Source organism: Coturnix japonica, chromosome 4, assembly GCF_054131305.1.
Source record: "Coturnix japonica strain WE chromosome 4, WE-NBRP24, whole genome shotgun sequence".
In the NCBI taxonomy this organism is placed as follows: Eukaryota; Metazoa; Chordata; class Aves; order Galliformes; family Phasianidae; genus Coturnix; species Coturnix japonica.
Genome location: NC_140666.1, coordinates 90,385,115 through 90,409,015, shown reverse-complemented (window position 1 = coordinate 90,409,015; position 23,901 = coordinate 90,385,115). Strand labels below are relative to the sequence as shown.

General features: G+C 51.6%; 1 protein-coding gene across 16 annotated transcripts in view; it reads left to right on the top strand.

The window, feature by feature from the left end:
• Positions 1 to 20,436, top strand: part of DYSF (dysferlin) — a 54,331-nt gene extending 33,895 nt beyond the window's left edge. For all 16 annotated transcript variants that reach the window (XM_085545922.1, XM_085545929.1, XM_085545915.1 and 13 more), the window contains 12 exons: positions 636 to 727; positions 2,402 to 2,572; positions 2,756 to 2,898; positions 4,773 to 4,912; positions 5,726 to 5,814; positions 6,037 to 6,132; positions 8,025 to 8,166; positions 12,579 to 12,678; positions 13,467 to 13,645; positions 14,127 to 14,236; positions 14,867 to 15,014; positions 18,848 to 20,436. In XM_085545922.1, coding sequence (XP_085402048.1) covers positions 636 to 727; positions 2,402 to 2,572; positions 2,756 to 2,898; positions 4,773 to 4,912; positions 5,726 to 5,814; positions 6,037 to 6,132; positions 8,025 to 8,166; positions 12,579 to 12,678; positions 13,467 to 13,645; positions 14,127 to 14,236; positions 14,867 to 15,014; positions 18,848 to 18,886 — 1,449 coding nt within the window. In that variant the 3' untranslated portion in view covers positions 18,887 to 20,436. The remainder of the gene's footprint in view (positions 1 to 635; positions 728 to 2,401; positions 2,573 to 2,755; positions 2,899 to 4,772; positions 4,913 to 5,725; positions 5,815 to 6,036; positions 6,133 to 8,024; positions 8,167 to 12,578; positions 12,679 to 13,466; positions 13,646 to 14,126; positions 14,237 to 14,866; positions 15,015 to 18,847) is intronic.
• Positions 20,437 to 23,901: the final 3,465 nt, after the last annotated feature.

Below are 23,901 nucleotides of genomic sequence, written 5' to 3'. Positions count from 1 at the left end.
AGCATCCAGCTCTGAGCGCATCACTGTGGTGGGGGACCAAGGTTTGGAAATCAGGGTGGTGGTGGCAGCAAAAGGAATTGTCCCTTCCTTCCTCCCTCCAGTGCAACATCTGGGGATCCCAGCAGCTGACTCTTCCCCCATCCCAAGGAATGGTTAAAATGGCCCACGGAGATTTTATTTTGGGTTCAAAAAGAAAATGCTCTTTTTGTTTCAGTTTGAAACAAGCAAACCAACAACCAAAAAAATACACCAAAACTCTGAGAAAAAAACTTCTTCACCCTCTTTGCTCCACTGGAAAATGGGGATAAAGTCTCAACTTGTACATTTGGGTCCTTTGTGTTTGAAAGTCTGCATATGAGTTGACCCCATCCCCATCCCCATCCCCATCCCATCCCCATCCCATCCCCATTCCATCCCCATCCCCATCCCATCCCATCCCATCCCATCCCATCCCATCCCATCCCATCCCATCCCCATCCCCATCCCCATCCCCATCCCCATCCCATCCCATCCCATCCCATCCCATCCCCATCCAAATTCCCATCCCTATTCCCATCCCATCTCCATCCCATCCCCATCCCCATCCCATTTTCCCACACAATGACTTGCTCTGATGTTTTCATGCCCACTTTCAGTGCGATCCCTACGTGAAGATTTCTGTGGGGAAGAAATCCATCAGTGACCAAGAAAATTACCTCCCCTCTACGCTAGAGCCTGTCTTTGGAAAGTAAGTTCTGGTTCTGTGTGGATTCCATGAGGTTTTTATGGCATTTCAAGGGAACAGAGCTGGGCTGTAGCCGGAGCTGCCCATGCCCTTCCATGCTCTTGGCTCTCAGTCTGACCCACCAAGGTCATAAGGTTGATTTCAGAAGGGTATTTCTCAGGGTTGGAAGACACCATGGGGAGCGGGCAAAGCCTGGTGCTCAGCCTCCATGTGCCCACAGAGTCTCCTTGAAGAGCTGGGATGTTGTGTAGGGCGTTGTGTTTCAGGACAGTGGTTCATAGAATCACAGAATGGCCTGGGTTGAAAAGGACCACAATGCTCATCCAGTTCCGACTCCCTGCTATGTGGTCTTGAATGCCTCCAGGCCCTCTGGTGCGTGAGGTCCAGCTGGTCCCCTGGGGGTCTCACCAGCTCATGTTGTCAGTACTGTGTCTCCTTCCCCCCCATGAAAAGAGGGAGAGAGGGAGGGACACCAAAGGCAGCGATGGAGCAGAAAGGATAAGGATGGCTGTTGGGATCCTGGTGAGGGCTTGGAGGACTCCATGGGTAGACAGGTCATCTCCTACTCTTTGACTGAGCAGGGAGGGCAGCTCTGTTTTCCCGGGGGGCAGAGAGGGGCACGTCCCCTGTTGCAGCAGCTGGCTCCCAGCCATGGGCCGTCTAGACGGCGGCTCACCTCCCACCCGGCCTTTACAGCACCATGTAACAGTGAGGTCCTGGCTGCTGGCGGCTGTTAAACCTCCTTTTCATGAGCTTTTTCCCCTGGCTGCCTTCCAGCTCTCGCTAATTACTTTCTGCTGACCCCCAGCTCCTCCCGCGCTCTTAATTGGTGGCGTAATTACTCACTTCCCCTCCTTAAAGGCTGCTGTGGGTTGGTTGGGGGCTGCAAGTGGAGGATCCTGGTGGTGCTGGGAGAGACCTGGGCTGTGCTGTCACCCTGTGTCCTTCCCCATCCCTCACACCCGTGGCCAATGGCTCTGTCTGCGTTGGATGTCGTGCTTTGGTAGAGCCTTGGTCTTGGTCTGTATTTGAAGAGAGGTTGTATTTGCTGTATGTTATGTTGGAACGTAGACTGGTGTAGTGCTGCTAGAGGAGACAGCACAAACTACAGTGCTTGGGACCAACAGAAGAGGGTGAGGAGACTTTGGGGGTGGCCCATCCCGTGCTGACATCACACTTGGCCCCTTATTTCAGATCGATGCCCTTTGGGCTCAAAGAGCAGATGGTTTTCCAAAGCTGCCGTTTCTCCCCTTTCTCACCCCATGTTGATGAGGGCTCTCAATGTCTGCTCTTTTCCCCTGGGTGTTGCACCAATTAGCAGATGGTGAAACTCAGGGAGACCAAAGTTAACTCAGAGTTGTGTGGTGGCATCTCCACCTGCAAAGCCAGTGCAGCGCAGCACCAATGGGTCACAGAGTCAGGCAGGTTGGAAAAGACCTTCAGGTCCATCCATCAAGCCGACACATGGGGCAGAGATGTGCAGCAGTGGCACCTTCCTGGTGGGGCAGTGCATAGGGTTTGGTTCAGCAGCATGACCCGCATCCCATGGACTTGTATGGTCTGATTTTAGGGTGGTGGTCCTGCGTGGAGCCACGATTTGGACCTGATGGTCCTTATGGGTTCTTTCCCACCTGAGATATCCTGCAGTTCTATGAGTTCTCTGTTCCCATTGTGCAGGATGTTTGAGTTGAACTGCACTCTGCCCCTGGAGAAGGACCTGAAGGTCACACTCTACGACTACGACCTCCTTTCCAAGGATGAGAAGATTGGGGAGACCGTCATTGACCTGGAGAACCGGTTCCTGTCCAAATACGGGGCGCGCTGTGGGCTTCCTCAGACCTACTGCGTGTAGGTATCACCCAGCCCTTGGGGTGATGGGTGCCCTGCTTCCAGCTGGGTTGGGTCTGGTGGCTGTCGGGGCACTCAGCTGACACTGGTGGATGCGCAGCCCCTCTCACCACTGGGGCCCTTGTTGAGATTGGAGGTTCTTTGCCCCATGCTCAACTTCTGCTTCCTCCTCTTTGGTTCCAGCTCTGGGCCCAACCAGTGGCGAGACCAGCTCCGACCCTCCCAGCTGCTCCACCTCTTCTCCCTGCAGCACCACTGCAAGGCTCCCACCTACATGTCCGACCGCCTCATCTTCCGGGAGCAGGAGTACATCCTGTCCGAGCTGGGTATGGGGCTGCTGTGGGGTGGTGGCTGTGGGTCGGTTGCCTTCACCCAGAGCAGGGATTTGGGAATGCATGAACCCAAACCTCCCATTTTTTCACCCAAAGGGTGGTGACGCACTGAACAGGCTGCCCAAGGAGGCTGTGGATGCCCCATCCCTGCAGGCATTCAAGGCCAGGCTGGATGTGGCTCTGGGCAGCCTGGTCTGCTGGTTGTGACCCTACACACAGCAGGGGGTTGGAGCTGGATGAGGATTCTATGATCCTATGATCCACCCTAAGCACAGCCTCACCCTTCCCTTGGGGGCTGGGAGCTGTAGCCCAGGTTCCCCCATTGCAGCCCATGTGATCTGGGGCTGGGGTCACCCAGGGGGAGACAATATCACGCATGATGCCAGCACACCACAGCTCACACCTTGAAGGATTTATCACTCAATGGCAGCAGGGGCGTTCGTTTGGTTTCCCCCAAAACCCCATTAATATGAACACCTGAAATTCCCCGAGCATCCACTGGTGCCCGTCCGATGGGTCCCAGTGGCAGAAGGAGGGGCTGGTTGGGCTCAGGGTGGAGGTGGGACCCCCCCAGCCAGGCCCAGGAGCTGATGCCCACCTGCACCCCGGGATGGTGTGGGAGGAAGCCAGGGCTCCTTCTGTTATGTGAAAGGCTTTTGGGGAGGGCTGGGGAGGTGTTAAGCGAGCGGGGTCTTCCCCCCCTCTCCCAGCCCCTGCCTTTCACCTTCCTCTGCTTTAATGGCAATCAGTTCAAAAAACCAGAACAAAGTCTGATGCTTGACCTGGAGGAGATCTGGAAACCAGCTGTGTGCGCGCAGTGGTGTCAGATCTGAACCTGGCGGTATCAAGTGGAGCCATTAAACACGAGTGCATGGATTTTTACAAGCCCTGCAGCTCAACCATTATTCCATCACCCCCACATTTGTTGTTTTCTGAGAGGGGCTTTTTCTTTTCCTGCATATACACACACACGCACACGCCAGGTTTCCACTGCTTGGGAAACGGCCCATCTGTCTGAAGTTAACCACTTCAAGGCCTTGCCAAGGAGGGAGCTGGGATACATCACCTGAAGGCTGCGGAGCTGCAATAGTATTTGTGGAACGCATTTCATTTCAAAGGTCCTCAAAGGTGCACGGCCCTGAAGTGCTGTGGCTGTGAGCAGCCATTACAGTGAGGTCCTACGTGGCTGTAAGGACCAGGACCCACCATCCTCTCTTTTCTGACTGCCACCCCAAACCCAGCAGAGGAGGGCACTGCAAGGAGCTCATCTCATTGCTCTCCTCTCTGCCCAGCCAAAGTTCTTGGCTGCTTTTAGATCATAGGGCTATGGAGTTGGGAGGGGTTCCATCCATCTTTGGGTCCAACCATCACCCAATGCTACACATCCAGCATTGCACCACCTCCTTAAGTGCCACATCCTCACGTCCTGCAGGGATGAGGACTCCACCCCCCCCAGGGCATGGTGTTTCTGTCCCCATTGAACCCTATCCATGCAGTAATCCCTCCTGATAACCAACCTACCTGACTGTAGGAAGGCAGCTGAGCCTTCCCTCTCTCTTGGAGGGCTTTAAGCATGCGCTGGACAACATCTGCTGGTGATGGCAGCAGTGTGGGATGGACTGGGAGCTGTGAGGAGGAAAGGAAATAGAGGGATGGAGATGGGGTGGATACGTGGGGTTATGGCAGTGGGGGGCTGTGGTGTAACCCCACGCTGTAATTCTGGGGGGGTTGAACCCCTTGGAAGCACTGCAAGCTGAAGCAGACCCCAGGTCTTTCTGCTTCAATGTGGTCCTTGCAGCGTTTGCAAAGAGAGGGACAGTGCTGCATGCTCCCCTGGCATAACGCTGCTCTTGCTTTGCATTTGGCAGAGGATGGGAAACCCCCCAACCCTCACCTGGGGCCGGTGGAGGAGCGGCTGGCCCTGTATGCACTGCGGAAACAAGGGCTGGTGCCAGAGCACGTGGAGACCCGGCCCCTCTACAGCCCCCTGCAGCCAGAGATCGAGCAGGTGAGCAGTGCTGTGGGCTGGGACGGGGCTGGGAGCATCCTCTGCTTCCCACCCAGTGCTGGGGCAGCCTTGAGTTCCTTTAGCATGGTAAGGATCCTGCAGGCTCCTTTGGCAGTGCATGGGAATGAGACCTTGGGGGTATAATGTGTTGGTGCCGTTGTAGAGTGGCTGTTTGTAGCCAGATAAAAGCCAAATGGGCTCCTGTCCAGGATGAATCAGAAGTCAGGTAGCTGTGCTTAGCCTAACCCCTTCCACTAACATGCTCGTGTACTGAGTCACAGAACCGCTAAGGTTGGACGTCCAGCCATCAACCCATCCCTACTATGGCAGCTCATAGAATCATTAGGGTCGCAAAAGACCTTTAAGATGATCAGGTCCAACCACCATGCCCATTCATACAGTCATAGACTGGTAAGGCTGGGAAAGACCTCAAGGACCGTCATGTCCAGCCATCAACCCATCCCCACCATGCCCCCTTATGCAGTCATAGATTATTAAGGTTGGAGAAGACCTCTAAAATGATCAAATCCAACCTTCCGTCCATCCCACCCATGCAATCATAGGTCGTTAAGGTTAGGAACAACCTCTAAGACCATTGTGTCCAGCCATCAACCCATCCCCACCATGCCCACTCATACAGTCATAGAATCAGAATCATTAAGGTTGGAGGAAACCTCTGAGGTCATCAGGTCCAACCAATATGGACTGTATGATCCCACTGTCCCCCTTTTGGTGAGGATGTTTCTACCACGTCTCAATCCTGTTGAGATTTCATCTGTGTTTCTGCTGCTTCTCCACTTCTTTTCTTTCCAGGGAAAGCTACAGATGTGGGTGGACCTGTTTCCAAAGTCCTTGGGTCAGCCTGGCCCCCCTTTCAACATCACACCGCGCAAAGCCAAGAGGTGAGCGGTCTTTCTTCCATTCCTGGTTGGTGTGGTCCATTGGTACAGCATTATTGTTCCCTATCTATCAGCGTGATGGTGGCTCCTGCACCTTCTCCTTGTGGGGTTGGGAAGAGGAGGGGACGTGGAGATGTCAGGTTAAGCAGCTGCGTAGCACAGCTGGTCTGCTTGAAGGGCTTTAAGTTGAGGTCCCCTCCTTTCTCACCTCAATCCCACGTCCAGGTTCTACTTGCGCTGCATCATCTGGAACACCAAGGACGTCATCCTCGATGACCTCAGCATCACCGGGGAGAAGATGAGTGACATCTATGTCAAAGGGTGAGCCTCCTCACTGCGGTGTCTTCTGGGTACCTTGGCCTGGAAGCTCAAAGATGGCAGCGATGGGGTTGATGCAGCCATACAGCATGGCACAGTGTGTGTCCCGTGGGGTGAAGGGGCTCCTCCAACATCTGGATGCTCATAGTAGTTGTGTATGGAAGGATGAGGTCTGGGGAAGCAGCCTTGCTGTCAGGGCATGGTTCTGCCCACCCCCCTCTTGGGATGGCCCCGGGGATGTTCCATGTGAATGAGCTGGCTTCATTGCAGGGCTGATTCCATTTCATTTTTTGGAATTCCCCTTGTGTTTTTATGTTTTCAACCTTAAAACACACAGAAATGTGGCAACCAGCAGTAACTCCCCTGGCTCGTTCCCTTCTCTGCCTGACTCCATTTATGTTTTATCTCGTGTAAAACGGTGCAGTCCCAGCCAAGGGACTTACAGATTGTGCACATTCCTTGGATTTATGCGCAGGAAGGGGTAGGATTTGGAAACAGACTGCAAATCCCTGTTTTACAATCCTCATTTTCCTCCTGTAAATCCAGAATGGGAGCTGCTTACCTGCAATTCACATCAAGCATGTTGTTATCAGCTCCGACGATGCTCCCCGCGCTCCTCGGGGCTCAGGAGCTCTTGGAGAGGGTTATGGCAGGGCGAGAGCATGCAGTGTTGGTGGGATCCCTCACCCCTGCTGACCCATCTGCTCTTGCAGTGCTGTAAATGAGTTAAGAAATCTTGCTTGGCTTCCTAAAGTCTTTTCCCACGTGGCTGCATCGTTCCTGTTACTGGATACAGCCTTTATGTTCAGATGCAGCACTTGGGGATGTGGTCATTGGGCTTGAAAGGGGAGGTTGGGCTTGGGGATCTTGAAGTCTTTTCAAAGCCTAATGATGCTGTGATTGTATGAGTGGCCATGGGCTGGTGATCCCGGAGGTCTGTTCCAACCTTGATGATGCTGTGACTGTATGAGTGGCCATGGTGGCCATGGGATGGTAATTGGGCTTGATCTTAGAGGTCTTTTCCAGCCCTGCTGATGATACGATGAAGAGTGTAGGTGGTTGCTTGTCAGTTAGGGATGGAAATGAAGTAGGTGCTTTGGTATCATGCAAGGAGCCACCTATCTTATTTTAATTAGGTAAAGATGTCATTTATTGATAGTCTGGAAAGGCCTCAGCCATTCTTCCTGCCATTATTCAGGAAGGCAGGAAGACAACAATACCCCCTTGCCATAGAAGGGGGGTATTGTTGTCTTCCTGCCTTCCTGAATAATGGGATGGCCTTGGTCCTCCAAGAGCTTGTAAGTGATGTAAGGAGTAGATGTGGCAGTCAGGGGCACAGTGGGGATGGGTTGGTGGTTGGAGTAGATGATATCAGTGGTGTTTTCCTACCTTAATGGTCCTGTGAAGTGGTGGAATGCTTTCAGTTTGTCCCTGGGTGGGCTGAGGGTTGGAGGGGGTGGAACTGGGCTGCTGGGACCAGCCTGGGCACAGCAGGGTGATGCTGTACAACCATTGCATATGCCAGGTTGGAAGGGGCCCATAAGGATCACTGAGTCCAACTCCTGTGGGGGTTTCATGGGGAAGGGCTTCTTGGTCGTTTGGGATCTCCAGAAAGTCATTCCCAAGAGGGTGATAGACAATAGAAGGAAAAAATGGGCCTTTGCTTCTTCATTGTTGCCTCCATCAAGAGGACTGGTGTAGTGTGCTGGGGTGGCTGCAGAGGAAAAGGAGCTCTCACCAATGCAGATTAGAAGCTGAAGTTGGAAAAGACCTCCAGGATCCCCACGTCCAACCCCAGCTCACCCCACCACGTCCCCACGTGTCACATCTCCACAGTTCTGTCTCCTCCTGGCACAAAATCCCACCACATCGGGCCCTGTGTTTGCATTTTGCAGCTGGCTGGTTGGCCACGAGGAGAACAGGCAGAAGACAGACGTGCACTACAGGTCGATGGGAGGAGAAGGCAACTTCAACTGGAGATTCATCTTCCCCTTCGACTATCTCCCTGCTGAGCAAATGTGTTGCATTGCAAAGAAGGTGGGTGTCTCTGTGCTGATGTTTGTGCCTTCTCTGGGCTGATCTGCCTGGTCAAATGCAAGTCAGTGGCCTAAGGGTTATTGTTTGTGTAGAGGAGAGTGTCTGCCCCATGTGGTTTTGTAGCTTTGCCTCTATGCACAGAGGAACACCGCATTCGTTGGGTCAGAATATGGTATGGAGAGACCAAGCCCCACTCTGGCACAGGGGCAGCTGAGCGTTGGTACAGCAATGTCAAAGTGTTCTGAGTTGTGTGGGGCCTCAGCAATGGGGCTGCTCTGCAGATGGAGGTGATGTTCCCGTGTTAGGGTTGGATGGTGCCTATCCAACCATGTGGATGGTGCCTACACAACCATGTGCCTACCCAACCATGTTCCTACCCAACCACGTGGATGGTACCTACCCAACCATGTTCCTACCCAACCCTGGCTCTGTCCCGATCTCCATCACTGCAGAGGAGTGGGCATAGCTCTGTGTGAGCTGGGAGTTGGACTGGATGATCATTAAAGGTCCCTTCCAATTCCAACAATTCTGTGATAGAAAGGCTAAAAAGGGGGAAAAGAAAAGAGCAGTGTCCTGGAGGGATACTCAGCAGCAGGGTATGCAGAGGAACAGCAGTTGGAATGTGCTGTTGTTCAGAGATGAGATGGAAATCTTTGGTCTGGGGGTTCGAGGTGAAGATGCTCCTGGTCTGAAGAGAGAGATGGTTCTTCAGGTAGAGAAACTGGGTGTGATTTTGGCCTCCTGGGCCCTGTGTTGAGCTTTTGGTGTTTCTTAGGTATGTCAATGCAGCGCTGCAATCAGGTGTGGGTTGGTTGTGGATGCCCCATCCCTGCAGGCATTCAAGGCCAGGCTGGATGTGGCTCTGGGCAGCCTGGGCTGCTGGTTGGTGACCCTGCACACAGCAGGGGGTTGGAACAGGTTGAGCACTGTGGTCCTTTTCAACCCAGGCTGTTCTGTGATTCTGTGACTATGGCTCTATGAGATTGGGGTTGCAAGGAGGAAAGGGACCAGCTGGATGGAAGGGCTGGCTCTTAAGGAATGCATTAGGGGAGGGAGTCCTCCTCATTTCCATCTCCTGCTCAGATCACCCGAAGGTTAATGGGCGTATTGCTGGGGCTGACAGCATGGATAACCCCTATGGACATTCTGCATCACCTCCCTGGAAAGCTCAACCCCCTCCTGCCCCCCAGTCCCCCCCTTCCTGCCCTCTCAGCACCGCCTGGAGCTGGTTCAGCTGTGGGGCACCCAGCGGCACCTCCTTGCAGTGTGACCCACCTGCATCCCCAAGGCTCACCTGGGGCATCCCCCAGCTTTTCCTTTGTGGGTCCCAGCATGGGCTGGGTTAGAAGAAGGGGAAGATGCCAAGCGAATCCACCCCCTCCCCACCCCCGCCTTGAGCCAGACGATCCCTGTGAAGAGGCCTGGCTTCAAAATGACTTGCTGGCTAGTTAAAGTGATTGACAGGATCACAGCAGTGCCCATTTCACGCTTCATGTTAAACAAATCAAAAGTACAGTGTGTACTACATTCAATTATCCCCCTTTGAAAAAGCAAAGACCCCCCCCTATAAACCCTTTAAGAAAATACATCCCACTGTGCTGATATTGATTCTCCTCCGACCGCATGTCTGCCAACACCGTATCAGAAAATAAACAGCTTGTAAAACCTCTCTGTAAAGGAAAAAAATAATGAATGAGAAGCCGTGCTTTGTGTTTGCGGGGCGCATTCCGCTCTGGCAATTTTTTGATCTGGCCATGTGCTGTTTGAACTCTGGGTTCATTACTGCTGCCGTAAAAGCCCAGTGCTCCAAACTTTAAACGCAGGCGATGGAAAGTGGAATTTCAATCAATATGGTCAGCTGGCAAACGCCGAGCCGCTAAAAGCCACCTGCAGCCGGCATGGCTGGTGCTGCTCTGCGGGAGGAAAGCAGCCTGCAATCTGCTCTCCTTTGTGTGCTGGGGTTCCCTTTGGGTGCACTGTAGGGATGGGTGAACCCAACCCCAATGGGAAATCATGCGAGGTGTCAAGGATTCCATAGGAGAGCGGAATCAAAGAGTCCTTAAGGTGGGAGAGGACCTCTGGGATTACCAACCCCATCCCATCCCACTGTGCCCACTGACCATGGCCCGCGGTGCTGCATCCCCAAATCCCCAGTGTGAACCAAGGAGCCTCTGCGCCCCAGTGGTTTTTGATGTGAAATAATGCCTAACGAGCACTGATTTTCATGAAAAGCAAGGATAATGTTTCATTAGATTGAAATTTCCACTCCTCTTCGGTCTTGGAAAGTGGAAGAAATAGAGCAGGGAAAAGCACGTGGCTGGGAGCTCTGCAAGTGAGGACAGCTGCAACGTCCCCATGGGAACAGCATTTCTCTGCTCTTCAAAGGATGGCCCTGTAGGAGAAGAGGGTCTCCAGCTGCTGTGGGAGCTGATGTTCGCATTGACTTCACCCATGCATCCATTTCCTCCTGCAGCTCACCCTGCTCTGCTCTGTGTGTCCCAAGCTTCGTGGTTCTTGAAGGATGGAGCCAAAACCACAGTCAGAATAAAAGAACCATAGAAGGGTTGGGCTGGAAGGGACCTTAAAGATTGTAGAGACATGGAATGGTTGGGTTGGGTTGGGTTGGGTTGGAAGGGATCTCGAAGGTCATAGAACCATGGAAGGGTTGAGTTGGGTTGGGTTGGAAGGGGCCTTAAAGATCATAGAGCCATGGAGAGGTTGAGTTGGGTTGGGTTGAGTTGGGTTAGAAGAGACCGTAAAGATCTTAGGAGCGTAGAATGACTTGAGTTTGAGTTGGAAGGGACCTTAAAGCCCACCCAGTTGCATCCCCTTCCATGAGCTGATTCAGCCCATCAGATCAGACTGCGCACAGACCCATCCGTCCTACTCTTGAGCGCCTCCATTGGTGGTGTTTTTCTACCAGGGAGGCCAGCGCTGTGCAGGGAGCCCCAGGAAGCTCAGTGCTGCCCTTTGCAGTAGAAGTGGAGTAGGGAAAAAGGAGGCTGCTGGGACAGAGGTTGGGTTTTGTTTGCTTTGAGTGCAAGCAGAACGATGGGTGCTGTAACAGGAAGGTGGAAGGGCAACGTCGTGTATGGTTGTGTAGCCAGTCCCAGAGGAAGGGAGGCTTAATTCTGTTGTGTTGCGTTGCATGGGTGATGGCCATAGCTCCAAACCAGGGCGCAGCATCCTGCTCCTTTCTCTGCTCCACACTTCCCCACTCACAGGAATGGGTCTTCCTGCAGGGAAAGCATCCAGTCACAGAACCACAGAACTGAGTTGGAAGGGACCTTTAAAAGCCATCTCATCCAGCTCAGGGATGTAGACACCTGGAACCCCTGGCACCAGGGACTTTAGCACAGAGAGGCACCTGCAGGACATGACATCCTCTCCCAAGCAGAGCCCGTATCTCCACCTCTCAGACCTCATAGGAACCTGCTTGACTGCAGAGAGGTCACCTGGCTGCGGGTTCAGCAGCTCCTGGGTGGTTTACAGCAGAGCAGGACCTGACCAGTGCCTGGGAAAGGGAAGAATCACCGTCAGCTCTTTCCCTTTGTAGCAGTTTTAATTTAAGATGAGTTATTAGCTGGGAATACATGGCCTTCCCCCCCAGGCTTGAGTAAACATACACGTTTTAGTACATTTCAGCGAGCAGAGGGGGAGAAATGGAAGTTTCCAGTGCCTTTGCTTTATTTTTCTGGATTATAAGATGTTTTTAAACGCATAAATAAAATGCTCCGTCGCAAAACTGCTGGCGTGGGGTTGGAAGGGTGTTGGTTTTCCAAAGCAAGGCAGGGAATGGAACTGAATGGAAATACAAAATACAGCCGTTCTGGGTGATCTCTGACAGGGAAACTAGTTTCAGTGGGATTTAAATGCCTCCTTCCACCCACGCTCTCCTTGCTTGAATATTTCTGTTCCTATTGAGTGTGACGCATTCCTTTCTTGTTTGATCCCTTTTGATTTTTAATATGCATCAATACTGCACCATGCAACGCATCGGTCCCATTGAGTAGAAGCGAGGAGGACGTTGGGATCTCAGATGATGAGGCTTGAAATGAAGCATCATGGTACCAGCTCTGGGCTGACGGCACAGGGAGACACAGGCTTTGGTTTTCCTGGCTCTCTTGGCTCTCACCTTGAGCTCAGATGTTGGATGTCAGAGTAGATGTGGCAACTGAGCCACTGGGGTAATGCATCCAGCTCTAGCATCGATGGGTCCTGAGAGCAAAAACTGGGGGGGGGTTCAGAAAAGGTGAATGGAGGAGCTCACACATGGGAGCAGCTCTGTCCCTCTTTGGGAAGGAGACCATCGCCAAGGATAACCCAAGGGATCTCCATTGCTCTGAGGGTAGCCTGCTTCTGGTAACGGGCCCTTTATTTTGCCTTGTTTTCCTTTCTGATGTGATTTTTAGGAGCACTTCTGGAGCCTGGACAAGACAGAAAACAAGATTTCACCACAGCTGATCTTCCAGATCTGGGACAATGACAAGTTCTCCTTCGATGACTATTTGGGTAAGTCAGAAGGGGTTGGGGCACGAGCGCCACCCGACACAGCTCTTTTTGTGCTCACCTTGTTAACCTTCCTCAGAAATCCAGGTTTAGGCCAAGCTAAAACAAAACATTTTCCTGCAGTAGGAAAGATAGCAGATCCATGCAGTAGATCATCCCTGTTGCTGGAAGCTCCAGCATTATGGGATTCTTCTTTTGGTTGGATGTTCTACTTTTCCTTTTAGCACCCCAACACCAGAAGCTTCACTGAGGAAGCATGTGATGAAGATATTGGCTTTGATTAATTACAAAGGCTGAGTGCCCAAATAACCTCTTGCAAGGAGAGCTTTCCACTTCTAGCTCTGCTCTTCATGAGTTCTTGGTCACTCTCTCCATATCACTGCCAGTGTTGAGTTCTTTGCAGCACCATAGGCTAAAACCAACGCTAGGCTTAGAAAATGGGGCCACGCTGAGCCTATTTGTCCACATCAAGGAGGTCAGGAGGCTGCCATGGGGAGCACTTATTCATGGGAATAGTCTTTGGGGAAGGATGGGCTGCCCTGGGAGTGGTGGAACTTCATGATCCTTGAGGTCCCTTCCAACCCAGGTCATTCTGTGTGGTGGGCTCACCATCCTTGGAGGTACTCCTGGACTGTGGAGATGGGGCTCTGAAGGATGTGGTCAGGGGGCGTGGTGGGATGAGTTGGGATTGGGCTTGGGGATCCTCGAGGTCTTCTCCAACCCGAATGGTTCTGTGATTCTATGAACCTACGTTACTCTGAGGGGTTTTCCTACCACATTCCTCCCTGCAGGCTCCATCCAGATGGATCTCAACAAGATGCCCAAGCCTGCCAAGACCGCTGAGAAGTGCTCCTTGGAGCTCATAGATGACAGCTTGTCTGCAAGCTGCTTTGTCTCCCTCTTTGAGCAGAAAACTGTCAAGGGCTGGTGGCCCTGCACTGCAGAACAGAATGGGAAGAAGATCCTGGCAGTAAGGCCCTTGGGTGTCCTCTTTGTGCTGTCCCTTTGGGGTCTCAAAACACTGAGGGGGGGGGAGGGGGGGGCTGAGCATGCAGAGGATGAGTCGCATCTATTCCCAATGCTGTCGTGATGAGCACAAGGAGTTCCATTGCAGACATATGTAACTAAATGTGGCCCTCTGGGCTCCAGTCTGGGTCAGTGGTGGCCATTTGATAGAGGTGAGGGAGGCCAAGCAGCAAAGCGACTGAACAAAAACCCTGTAGTCAGTTGTCTGAACCTGGGTGCCAAGTTCTGAGGTGCTGTGGGCCATCTGCTGAGAGCAGGCAGAGGGCAGGTGAGGGGTTGGCATGAGATCACGCTCACTGAGCTCCTTATGGTCACTGCTGGTAGTGACTGGGCTGCTCTTCCTTTCCCCACTCAGTATTTTGCATTGAACGCTCATTTCTCTGCTTTTTGCTTATTATAGGCTTGGTTTTGTTTCACCCATGCAGGGAAAACTGGAAATGACTTTGGAAATTGTGGCTGAACACGAGCATGAAGAGCGGCCAGCTGGCATGGGTCGGGATGAGCCAAACATGAACCCCAGGCTGGAAGACCCCAAGTAAGGGCATCATGAGTGGGAAAGGAACCACTGGGGCTGAGGGTTCTCAGGGAGAAAGCTGGAAGGTTGGGTTCATGATAGGAGGTCTTCCATTTGGAGATGCAGCACTTGGGGACATGGTCAGTGTTTGGGGTTGGAAGTGGTGATCTTGGAGGTCTTTTCTGACCTTAATGACTCTGTGATTGGGCATGGTGGTGATGGGTTGGTGGTTGGATTGATGGGTTGGAGGTCTTCTCCAACCTCAACCCCTCTGTGATCCTGAGAGTGGGCAGGGCAGTGTTGGGTTGGTGGTTGAATTGATGGGTTGGAGGTCTTCTCCAACCTCAACCCCTCTGTGATCCTGAGAGCGGGCAGGGCGGTGTTGGGTTGGTGGTTGGAGTTGGTGATCTTAGAGGTCTTTTCCAACCTTAGTGATGCTGTGATTCAGTCATTCTGTCTGCAAGGGGCTTGCTCTGTGGGTGAGCTGAGATAACCCAGGGCAGCTGAAAGGCTGGGGTGGAGCTCCAAGGAGCCCAGACCACACAGGGGAATGGATTTCCTCTCTTGCAATGGCGTGTGTTCATGGGATTGTGCATCCGGGAGGGTTGAAAGCACCTTGAAAGTCAGAAGTGACCCCAGCTTTGTCTACAGGCGCCCGGAGACCTCCTTCCTGTGGTTCACCTCCCCATACAAGACCCTGAAGTACATCCTGTGGCGCCGGCACAAGTGGCTGCTCATCCTGGCCATTGTGCTCTTCATTTTGCTGCTCTTCCTTGGGATCTTCATCTACGCCTTCCCGGTACGAGGGGTTTGGGAGGGGGGAGGTGGGATAGGGTGAGGGCTGGGGTGTGCCCCAGGTGCGATGGTCCTTGAAGAATGGCCTGGTGGGCCATAATGGGCCATAATGGACCAGAAAGAGAGCACCTACATCAGCTCCCAGCTCACATCTTTGTGCCTCTGTTTCATCCCCGGAGGTGCCCATGGTGACAGATGGGGCCCTGGGCAGCGTAACCCAGCCCACGGCTTGGGGTGGAAGTTGATATGCTTTGTGGTCCCTCCCAACCCAGCCATTCTGTGGTCCTGTTGTTGACGCTATGATTGGATGACTCATTGATTCTGTGATTGATTCTGTGATTTATTTCGAGTTTAACGTTGCTGAGGTTCAATGGTTGTTCCCACAGAGTTTTGATGTTGGAAGAGTTGAGTGTTGGTGGGAAAATCTCTAGCAAAAAACGCAGCCTAATTAGGGGGTACAGCCACATAGCAGGGCTGAGCAGTGGTGAGAAATATATGTTATGTGACTGTTTTAAGGTGCAGGAGGGTTTATAGGGTTTATAGGCAGCCCTGTCTCTCACTGCTGAGGTTTGGAGCATGTTATACCATCGCAATGTCTGAAATGAGGTGCAGAGGGTTTTCACCTCATTGATCATGAAATGGCTTTTTCGTGCTTTGCTGTCCGTTCTGCTGGCGCAACAAAACAAAACAAATAAATAAGGAAGCCCCATCCTCCCCATTTGGCTCGGGATGAGGTTCTGCATCCTCCTCCATTCCTACAGCGCCGCCATCATTCATGCTCTTGGACACCTCCCTTCCTCCCATCCTGATAAGTGAAACTCCCTGCCTCTCCTTCCAGCACACAACAAATTCTGCTCCTCGGGTATGACTGTGTCCTTGGGGAGGGCTGGGATGGTTCTGCTGGAGAAGCCATTCCCAAGGCGTGAAGTAGCGGGGAAGAGGAAATAACCTTATGAGAATGGATCTGTTCTGTGCTGTGTCGTCCCAACCCTTCATGGAGAATCCCCTCCGTGCTGAGCAGCAGCACCCTGAGCTGTGTGACCCAGAGCTCAGTGTTCCCCCACCGCTGTGAGCAGCTCTGTGTTCAGTCCAGTGGTATCGGATGGAAACAGCGTCGGGAAAAGCAGAAACTCACAGGCTGTAACTATTGATTTACACTGGTTATTACTGGGGATTTTTCCCTGTTTCCTGGCTGAACGTCGTTGTATTTAATTTCGTTTTGGTCGGGTCCATTTTTTTTAGTCATCTTTTGAAAAGGGAATGGAATTTTTCTGTCTATGCATTTGGCCGGCTTCCCCTGGATTTTTGAGGTCGCCGGTTCTGTATCGACACGGAGATTCAGTTGCCTTCCCCTTCCATCCAACAAGAGACTTGGCAGTCGTGCTGGTGGTGGTTTGCTGTGAAGGATGCCCCTGGCGTGCTGAGCGTTGGCAGGGCGCACCGTGGCATCCCTGATTAAAAGCACTGAAATCCAACCCCTCATTGCTTGCTTTCCTGCCTTGCTTGCCAGGAGTGCAGTCATAGCTTTATACGCTGGCCTTGGGGCTTTGAGGTCCCATACCACAGGTTTTTGGGCGCATCCCATCCCATTGCTGGTCCTTGGCTAAGCAGGAATAGGATGAGAGGTGATGGCCCCGTGTTGTGCCAGGGCAGAGTCAGGTTGGATATTAGGAGATATTTGTACTCCAAAATAATGGTCAGACATTGGCAGTGGGGTCCTGTGGAGATGTGGCACTGAGGGACGTGGTCAGTGGGCATGGTGGGATGGGTTGGTGTTGGCCTTGGGGATCTCAGAGCTCTCCTCCGACCTGAATCATTCTATGATTCTGTGAGTGGCCATGGAGGGGATTGGTTGGCCCTTGAACTTGATGGTCTTGGAGGTTTTGTTCTCCAGCCATGCTGGTTCTGTGATTCAATGAATCATGATTCAGTGGATCAGTGGATGCATGCCCACAACATGCCCTGGGGGTATTTTTTTTCCCATTCCCCATATAATGATGGAAGCTCCCACCCACAGCCCCAGCTGCGTCGTGGCAGCCCTGTGCTTCCAGATGGAGCCACCGGCCCAGCAGCAGCCCCCCAGAAATGGTGGTTCCCAAAAACACTCTTTTTTGGTGGATAAATGAAGGCTGGTGCCTCAGTCCTGTTCAGAATAATTATTCAGAAAAAAAGGGATTGTTGTATTCTACCAAAATGGGAAAAACACTGAAAATCTGATCTTTTGAGGTTCTTCTCTTGCTGGGGGCTTTTCCACCCTGCCTCAGTGCTGGGCTCCTCACAGGTTTCCTTATCTGTGCTCACAGGGCAGTGTTGGAGCGGGGCATTGCAGCGAGGGGTTTGGTGGTCCCACCATGGGAGGAGGCAGCGCTGCTTCCAGCTGCACTCAGCTCCGCTTGGCGGCACCGTGAAAATGTTTACTACCTTTTAAAGCTCTGTTTGCGTTCCGAGAGCCCAGCATTGCTTCCACTGCCATTAATTCTAATTACGGCTCGCTTTCTGCACTGATTGATAATCCTGCTTGGCTTTCAACACTTGGTTAATACAAATTGGTGGCTGGACAGCAAACTCGCGACCCTCCAGAACGCAGCCGTAAAAGAATAGAAGCGTTTTGGAGGACAGACTCTTGAAAGACAAGCGGTGGGTAATTAATCCGAAGGTTACGTCCCACTGGAGGCTTTGCTAACGACTTCTGGTAAACTGCCCTAACGTTGCTGGCCTGATTTATGGCGTTATTAGAAATCCTCCGCTGGCAAATTGCCCCGTCATTTGCTCCACGCCGTAATTTATGGTGACGCTTTTGGGCCGGGCTTTACTTTTCTTGTTTTTATTGTCTCCCCTCCTCCGAAGCAGCATTGTGCTTTGTTTCCAAAGGCTTCTCTTTTTTTTTTTTTTTTTTTTCCCTGAGCAGCAATGGAACATCCTGTACCAATTAAATCCAATCTGTTTGGGAGAGCCTTCCAAATTGGCTCGTATGTGGTCATGGGTGTTTGAACCGGAGCTACTTTAAGTAGAGCTCTTTCCAACCAGCCTGTCTTTGCCTGTGTTTGCATCGTGATCTTGATATGCAGCATTGATGCAGTTTATTCTTTTTCACTGGGTTGTCATCTTTCAGGGCAGGAATTGAGTGTAGAATGGGGGAATGTGGAGATGGGGCTCTTGGGGATGTGGTTCAATGGGGATGGGCTGATGGCTGGAGCTGATGAGTGTAGAGCTCTTCTCCAGCCACGCTGGTTCTGTGACTCTACGAGGGGACATGGTGGGGATGGGTTGGACTGGATGATCATAGAATCATAGGGTTGGAAGGAACCACAAGGATCATCAAGTTCTAACCCCATAGCAACAGGCAGAGCCACCAACCTCCAGGTCTGGCACTAGACTGGGTTGCCCAGGGCCACATCCAACCTGGTCTTGACCACCTCTACTGCTCTCTTTGTAAAGAGCTTCCCCCGACGTCCAATCTGAACTTTCCCTCCCTGACCCTCACAGTGGTCTTGTCCAACTGTAAGGGCTGCCCAGCTGTGAGTGCCCCATCCCTGGAGGTGCCCAAAGGCCACGGATGGGGATCTGGGCAGCCTGAGCTGGTGGAGGATGTTGGGTTGGACTTGATGATCTTCACAGCCCTTCCAACCCAAACCACTCCATGACCCTTAAAAACAGTCCAAGCCCATGAGTGACTCCTGGTGCTGACTGCTGGGAAGCCTCTGCTGTAAGGAGGCAAACCCCCCCCCTTTTCCTATGTATCCTGGGCATCCCTGGGAGGGATGCTGTTGCTTTGACCTCCACGTGCCGCCATGCCCCAACTCACCACTTCTCTGCCCTCTTTCTCCCTCCCTCCAGAACTACGCTGCTATGAAGCTGGTGAAACCATTCAACTGAATGCCTGGATTTCAGCAGGACTCTGCAGCCCAGGACACAGCCACGTGCCTTTCCCCAACGCAGTGTGCATTGCAGCCCTCACCTCAGGAGCAGCGCGTGAACCGAACCTCCTCTGCAGCAGTTCTGATTCGGCTTCTTTCTCCTCCTTCTGTTTGGTTTAATTGTGGTCGGTGCTCAGATGCAAAGCTGGGAGAGCTCTGGGGAGAAAAGGACCTTTTTTGTGGGCTGTTTATTAGGGTGCTTATGGAGGAGTGCTGGCTGCAAGGCAGCCATGATCTCTCAGGTCATGAGCAGGTTTTTCTTGGCACCCTGCAGCAGCCTCCCTTTGCCTCTGCTGTGCAATGTGCAGTTGTGCATTTGGAGCCTGTTCTCCCCCATCCTCAGTCCTATGTGCCCCCATCACCTTCCCAGCCAATGCTGCAGCAGCGGAGGACACAGAGCAGCCCAGGAGCAATGCAATGCAATGCAATGGGGACTTTGCTTCTCTCCTGCTGTGTGCGACCCTTGCACTGCAGCTTGGTGGCTGATTGTTTTCCACCTTTTGCTTAAGCCAAGCAGTGCAACACCGGAGCACAGTGCATGCTGCTGCTGGGTTCTAGCAGAGCAGACCTTGGGAAGCACAGCTGTTTGCTTTGTGCTTTGCAAACAGGGCACGATTAGTGCACATCAAACAGGTTTTGCACAACACAGAAGGTGTGAACGGTGTTGCTGGGGCATTGCTGCTTTCTGCTCCTCCTGCAATCACTGATAAGCACTGAGAGCGGGTTCTGCTGCTGCTGCTGTGACACATGGGAGGAAGCAGCAGAGCAAGGTGATCCCAGGGGATCTGTTTCTCAGGACAAACAGTGCTGGCAGCAGCTCCAGTGAGGCGCTTAATCCTGTTCTTAGCGGCAGATGGTGGGAAAAGCAGACGGCTAATTGCTTTGCTGGCGGGGATGTAACACAAATCCCGTGCTGCTCAGTGCTGTCACAGCGCCCGCATTGCTCAGGGCAGCTCTGCCAGCGTGAGGACAGCACTGAGCATAAGGAATGTTTCCCATCTTGGTGACCCCCTCCTGTTTCAGAAATGCAATCTCAGTGCTGAGAGCCCCGAAGAGATGAGCAGCCTAAAGCAGTGCTCCCATCCAACCATGGATGGTTCTCATCCATCCCATTGCTTCCACCAGAGATGAGCAGCCCTACCAAAATACGTCCACCTGTCCCTTCTCCAGAGCCTGTCCCATCTCAAAGCCCTATTTTATTCCTTGATGCTTTCCAGCAGCTCTTCCCTTGCAATCCAGAGTGGGTTGATAGTGATGGAAAGGGAAAGGGCAGCATCACTACATCCAATCCTCTCCTTCCCAGTCTGGGCTGCAGAGCTGGGTTTCATCCGGGGGCTGTGATGGATAAAGGCAGTTCTGAGCACCTGCAAACATCAGCCCAGTCTCGTCGTCTCTCCACCAAAGCCAGCCAAGAGGCTGGACCTGTGTAAAGCCTTCTGCTCTCTATGCCTTATATATATATATATTTATATATATCACTGTGGTTTACAAATGAAATAGCTCTAAAACCTTCTTCTTCCTGGTGTGTTCTGTTGGGCTGTCAAAGCGTTGGTCCCCACTGTGCCAGGGAGATGCTCCGGGTGGGAGAGCTCGAGGGGATTGTTACTGTCTGTGTCCCCAGATGCCTTTCTTTTTCCTGGATGGGTGCAGGGAAGAATATACAACAGAATCAGAATAGGAGAGGATAGAATAGGATGGGATGAAATGGGACAGGATGGTATAGGAGAGAAATAGTAGAGCGTAGGATAGAATTAGAATAGGATAGAATTAGAATAGGATAGGATAGAATTAGAATAGGATAGAACAGGATAGGATTGAATTAGAATAGGATAGGACAGGATAGAATAGAATTAGAATAGGATAGGATTGGATAGAATAGAATAGAACAGAATTAGAATAGGATAGGATAGAATTAGAATAGTATAGGACAGGATAGAATAGAATTAGAATAGGATAGGACAGGATAGGATAGAATTAGAATAGGATAGGACAGGATAGAATAGAATAGAACAGAATTAGAATAGGATAGGATAGAACAGAACAGAACAGAATTAGGATAGGATAGACCAGAACAGAATTAGTATAGGATGGGATAGGATAGGATGGGATAGGATGGGATAGGATAGGATAGGATAGGATAGGATAGGATAGGATAGGATAGGATAGGATAGGATAGGATAGGATAGGATAAGATAGGATAGAACAGAATTAGGATAGGATAGAACAGAATTAGGATAGGATGGGATAGGATAGGATAGAACAGAATTAGAATGGGATAGGATAGAAACCAATGAACCCATGGTGCAGCTCTGTCTAGCACCATCCCCATAGGGTCTCCAGCACCTGCTGTGCCCCTACCCTCAGGGTCCTGCACCCAACAGGTTGCTCCATCCATCTGTTCCATCATCATCTTGGTCTCCTCTTGTGGTTTCCCACCCGTTGGCATCCAGACCTCACTCAAAGGTGCCATCTCATGAGGAGTGGGGAATTATTGCCCCATAAGTCAGGACAGCCCGGCTCTGGATGAGTTGTCCTCCCTCCCCCTTTGTTTCATGGAATAAATCCACCTGCTCTCCTCCCTCCTGGCACTGAGACCTCTGGGTGGTTTCTCTGGATAGAGACAAGCAGGAGCCCAGGGCACTGAGCTGGACCACGGGGCTGCAGCCCCTTCCTCCTGTCTCAGCCCCTGGAGCAGGCAGAAGAAAGACAAATAGGAATTGGTGGATATGGAGGGGAGGGGGGAGGAAAAAAAAAAAACCCAACCCAGAACAATCAGGAGATTTATGGCTGGCTTTCTATTTTTGGCCAAGGAAAACACAGAGCGAAGTCATCTGTTCGCAATGGCCGTAGGCTGGAAAACAAAGCCTGGATTGATTGTCTTTCCCCATAGCACACAGGGAACCACTGGCACCTGCCAGGATGAGTCACTGCAGCTGAAGATGTGCTTGGGAGGGAAGGGCTGTCTGTGTGGCTCTACCATCCCCCTCTTCTGTGCTGGAAGTACAGAATAATATAATATTATATATATATATATATATATATATATATATATATATATATATATATATATATATATATATATAATATAATTATATAATAATGTAATATAAGTGGAGATGCCTCTGAGCCCAGCCCTGATGGAGACCCCCCAGTGCAACCGTCTCCATCTCCCAGGGCCCTGTGAGCAAACGGGGGTCAGGACCCTCATAACCATTGGTTGGTTTTGGTTTTTTGATGGGAAAAGAAAAAACAAAAAGGAAGAAAAAAACAAAGGCTGCTTTTTCTTTTCCTTCCTTCCTTCCTTCCTTCCTTCCTTCCTTCCTTCCTTCCTTCCTTCCTTCCTTCCTTCCTTCCTTCCTTCCTTCCTTCCTTCCTTCCTTCCTTCCTTCCTTCCTTCCTTCCTTCCTTCCTTCCTTCCTTCCTTCCTTCCTTCCTTCCTTCCTTCCTTCCTTCCTTCCTTCCTTCCTTCCTTCCTTCCTTCCTTCCTTCCTTCCTTCCTTCCTTCCTTCCTTCCTTCCTTCCTTCCTTCCTTCCTTCCTTCCTTCCTTCCTTCCTTCCTTCCTTCCTTCCTTCCTTCCTTCCTTCCTTCCTTCCTTCCTTCCTTCCTTCCTTCCTTCCTTCCTTCCTTCCCTCCTTCATAAAAAAAAAAATAAAAATAAAAATATGGTGATTTCCCTGCGTAGACACACAAGTGTGGAGGATGAGCTCAGCATCTGGAAGATGCAGGTAAATGGACCCGAGGGAAGGAGATGCTTAAGAGGGAGTGGGGGAAGGTTGGGAAGACCCCAAACATGGGTTGGAAAGAGTCAGAAGGGATGTGTGTGTCCCACAGCCCATGTCATGAGCCATGACAAGCCCATGAAGTCAAAATTGGCCTGGAGAGTGCCTTAGGCATAAGGCAGAGGGTGGTGTGGTTCCATCAAGGTCTCCCTCAGCTAATGGGTCATTAATATCAGTGAGGTTTAGGTGGGTTTTGGAGATCCCCAGAGTGTGGATGAATGGGACTTTTCCTGCTGTCCGATCAGTTTGTGCCCCAGTGATGACCTCTGAGCTCCTTGAGGAGGAAAATCTCTGCCAGTCAGATCCATGAGGAATAGCAGTGCTGGGATGTGAGATTTCTTTAGTGGTGGCTTTTAGCCAACCATCTGCCCTTCACATCCAGGACAGGGTGTCCTTTTGTCCCTTTTCCATGAGTGTAATGGGGCAGGAGAGCATGGGATTCTATGACTCTACAACTCTATGAGTCAGCACGGTGGGGATGGGTTGCACTGGACATTCTTCAGGGTCTTTTCCAACCTTAATCTGTGATTCTGTTTCGCTTACTTCCCACCTTCCTACCAAAACACCCATTGAAACCAAGGGAAAAGCCTACTCTGTCCCGGCAGCAAAACTATGGGAACAAGGAGCCAAGGGCAAAGAAGGGAAAGTGAAGTTTGTCACCGACAGAGTTAAAAAGTTAAGACCTTCCCCTCATTCCCACCTCCCCACCAGATCATTCCAGCACAGTAAATCACCCAGACCTTGACAGCAGGAGGGCTGCCAACTTGGACACAAGACCAGCGGCCATGACCAGAGTGCAGTCGCTCTGGCAGGGAGGTTGGGGTAACGGAGCCAGCCCTGGGTTTGCACAAACACTGTGCCAAGTTAATGCACGCGTGAAGGTCTGTGCGTGTGTCTGAGGTCGTGGTGCTGCTGATTGCCAGCACTGTTGACACACGGAGCTCTGGGGGAGGGCTGGGGGGCAAACCCTGGTGTGTTTTACAGTAAAAATAATAAAGAACTCTTTCCTTTCCTTTCCTTTCCTTTCCTTTCCTTTCCTTTCCTTTCCTTTCCTTTCCTTTCCTTTCCTTTCCCTTTCCCTTTCCCTTTCCCTTTCCCTTTCCCTTTCCCTTTCCCTTTCCCTTTCCCTTTCCCTTTCCCTTTCCCTTTCCCTTTCCCTTTCCCTTTCCCTTTCCCTTTCCCTTTCCCTTTCCC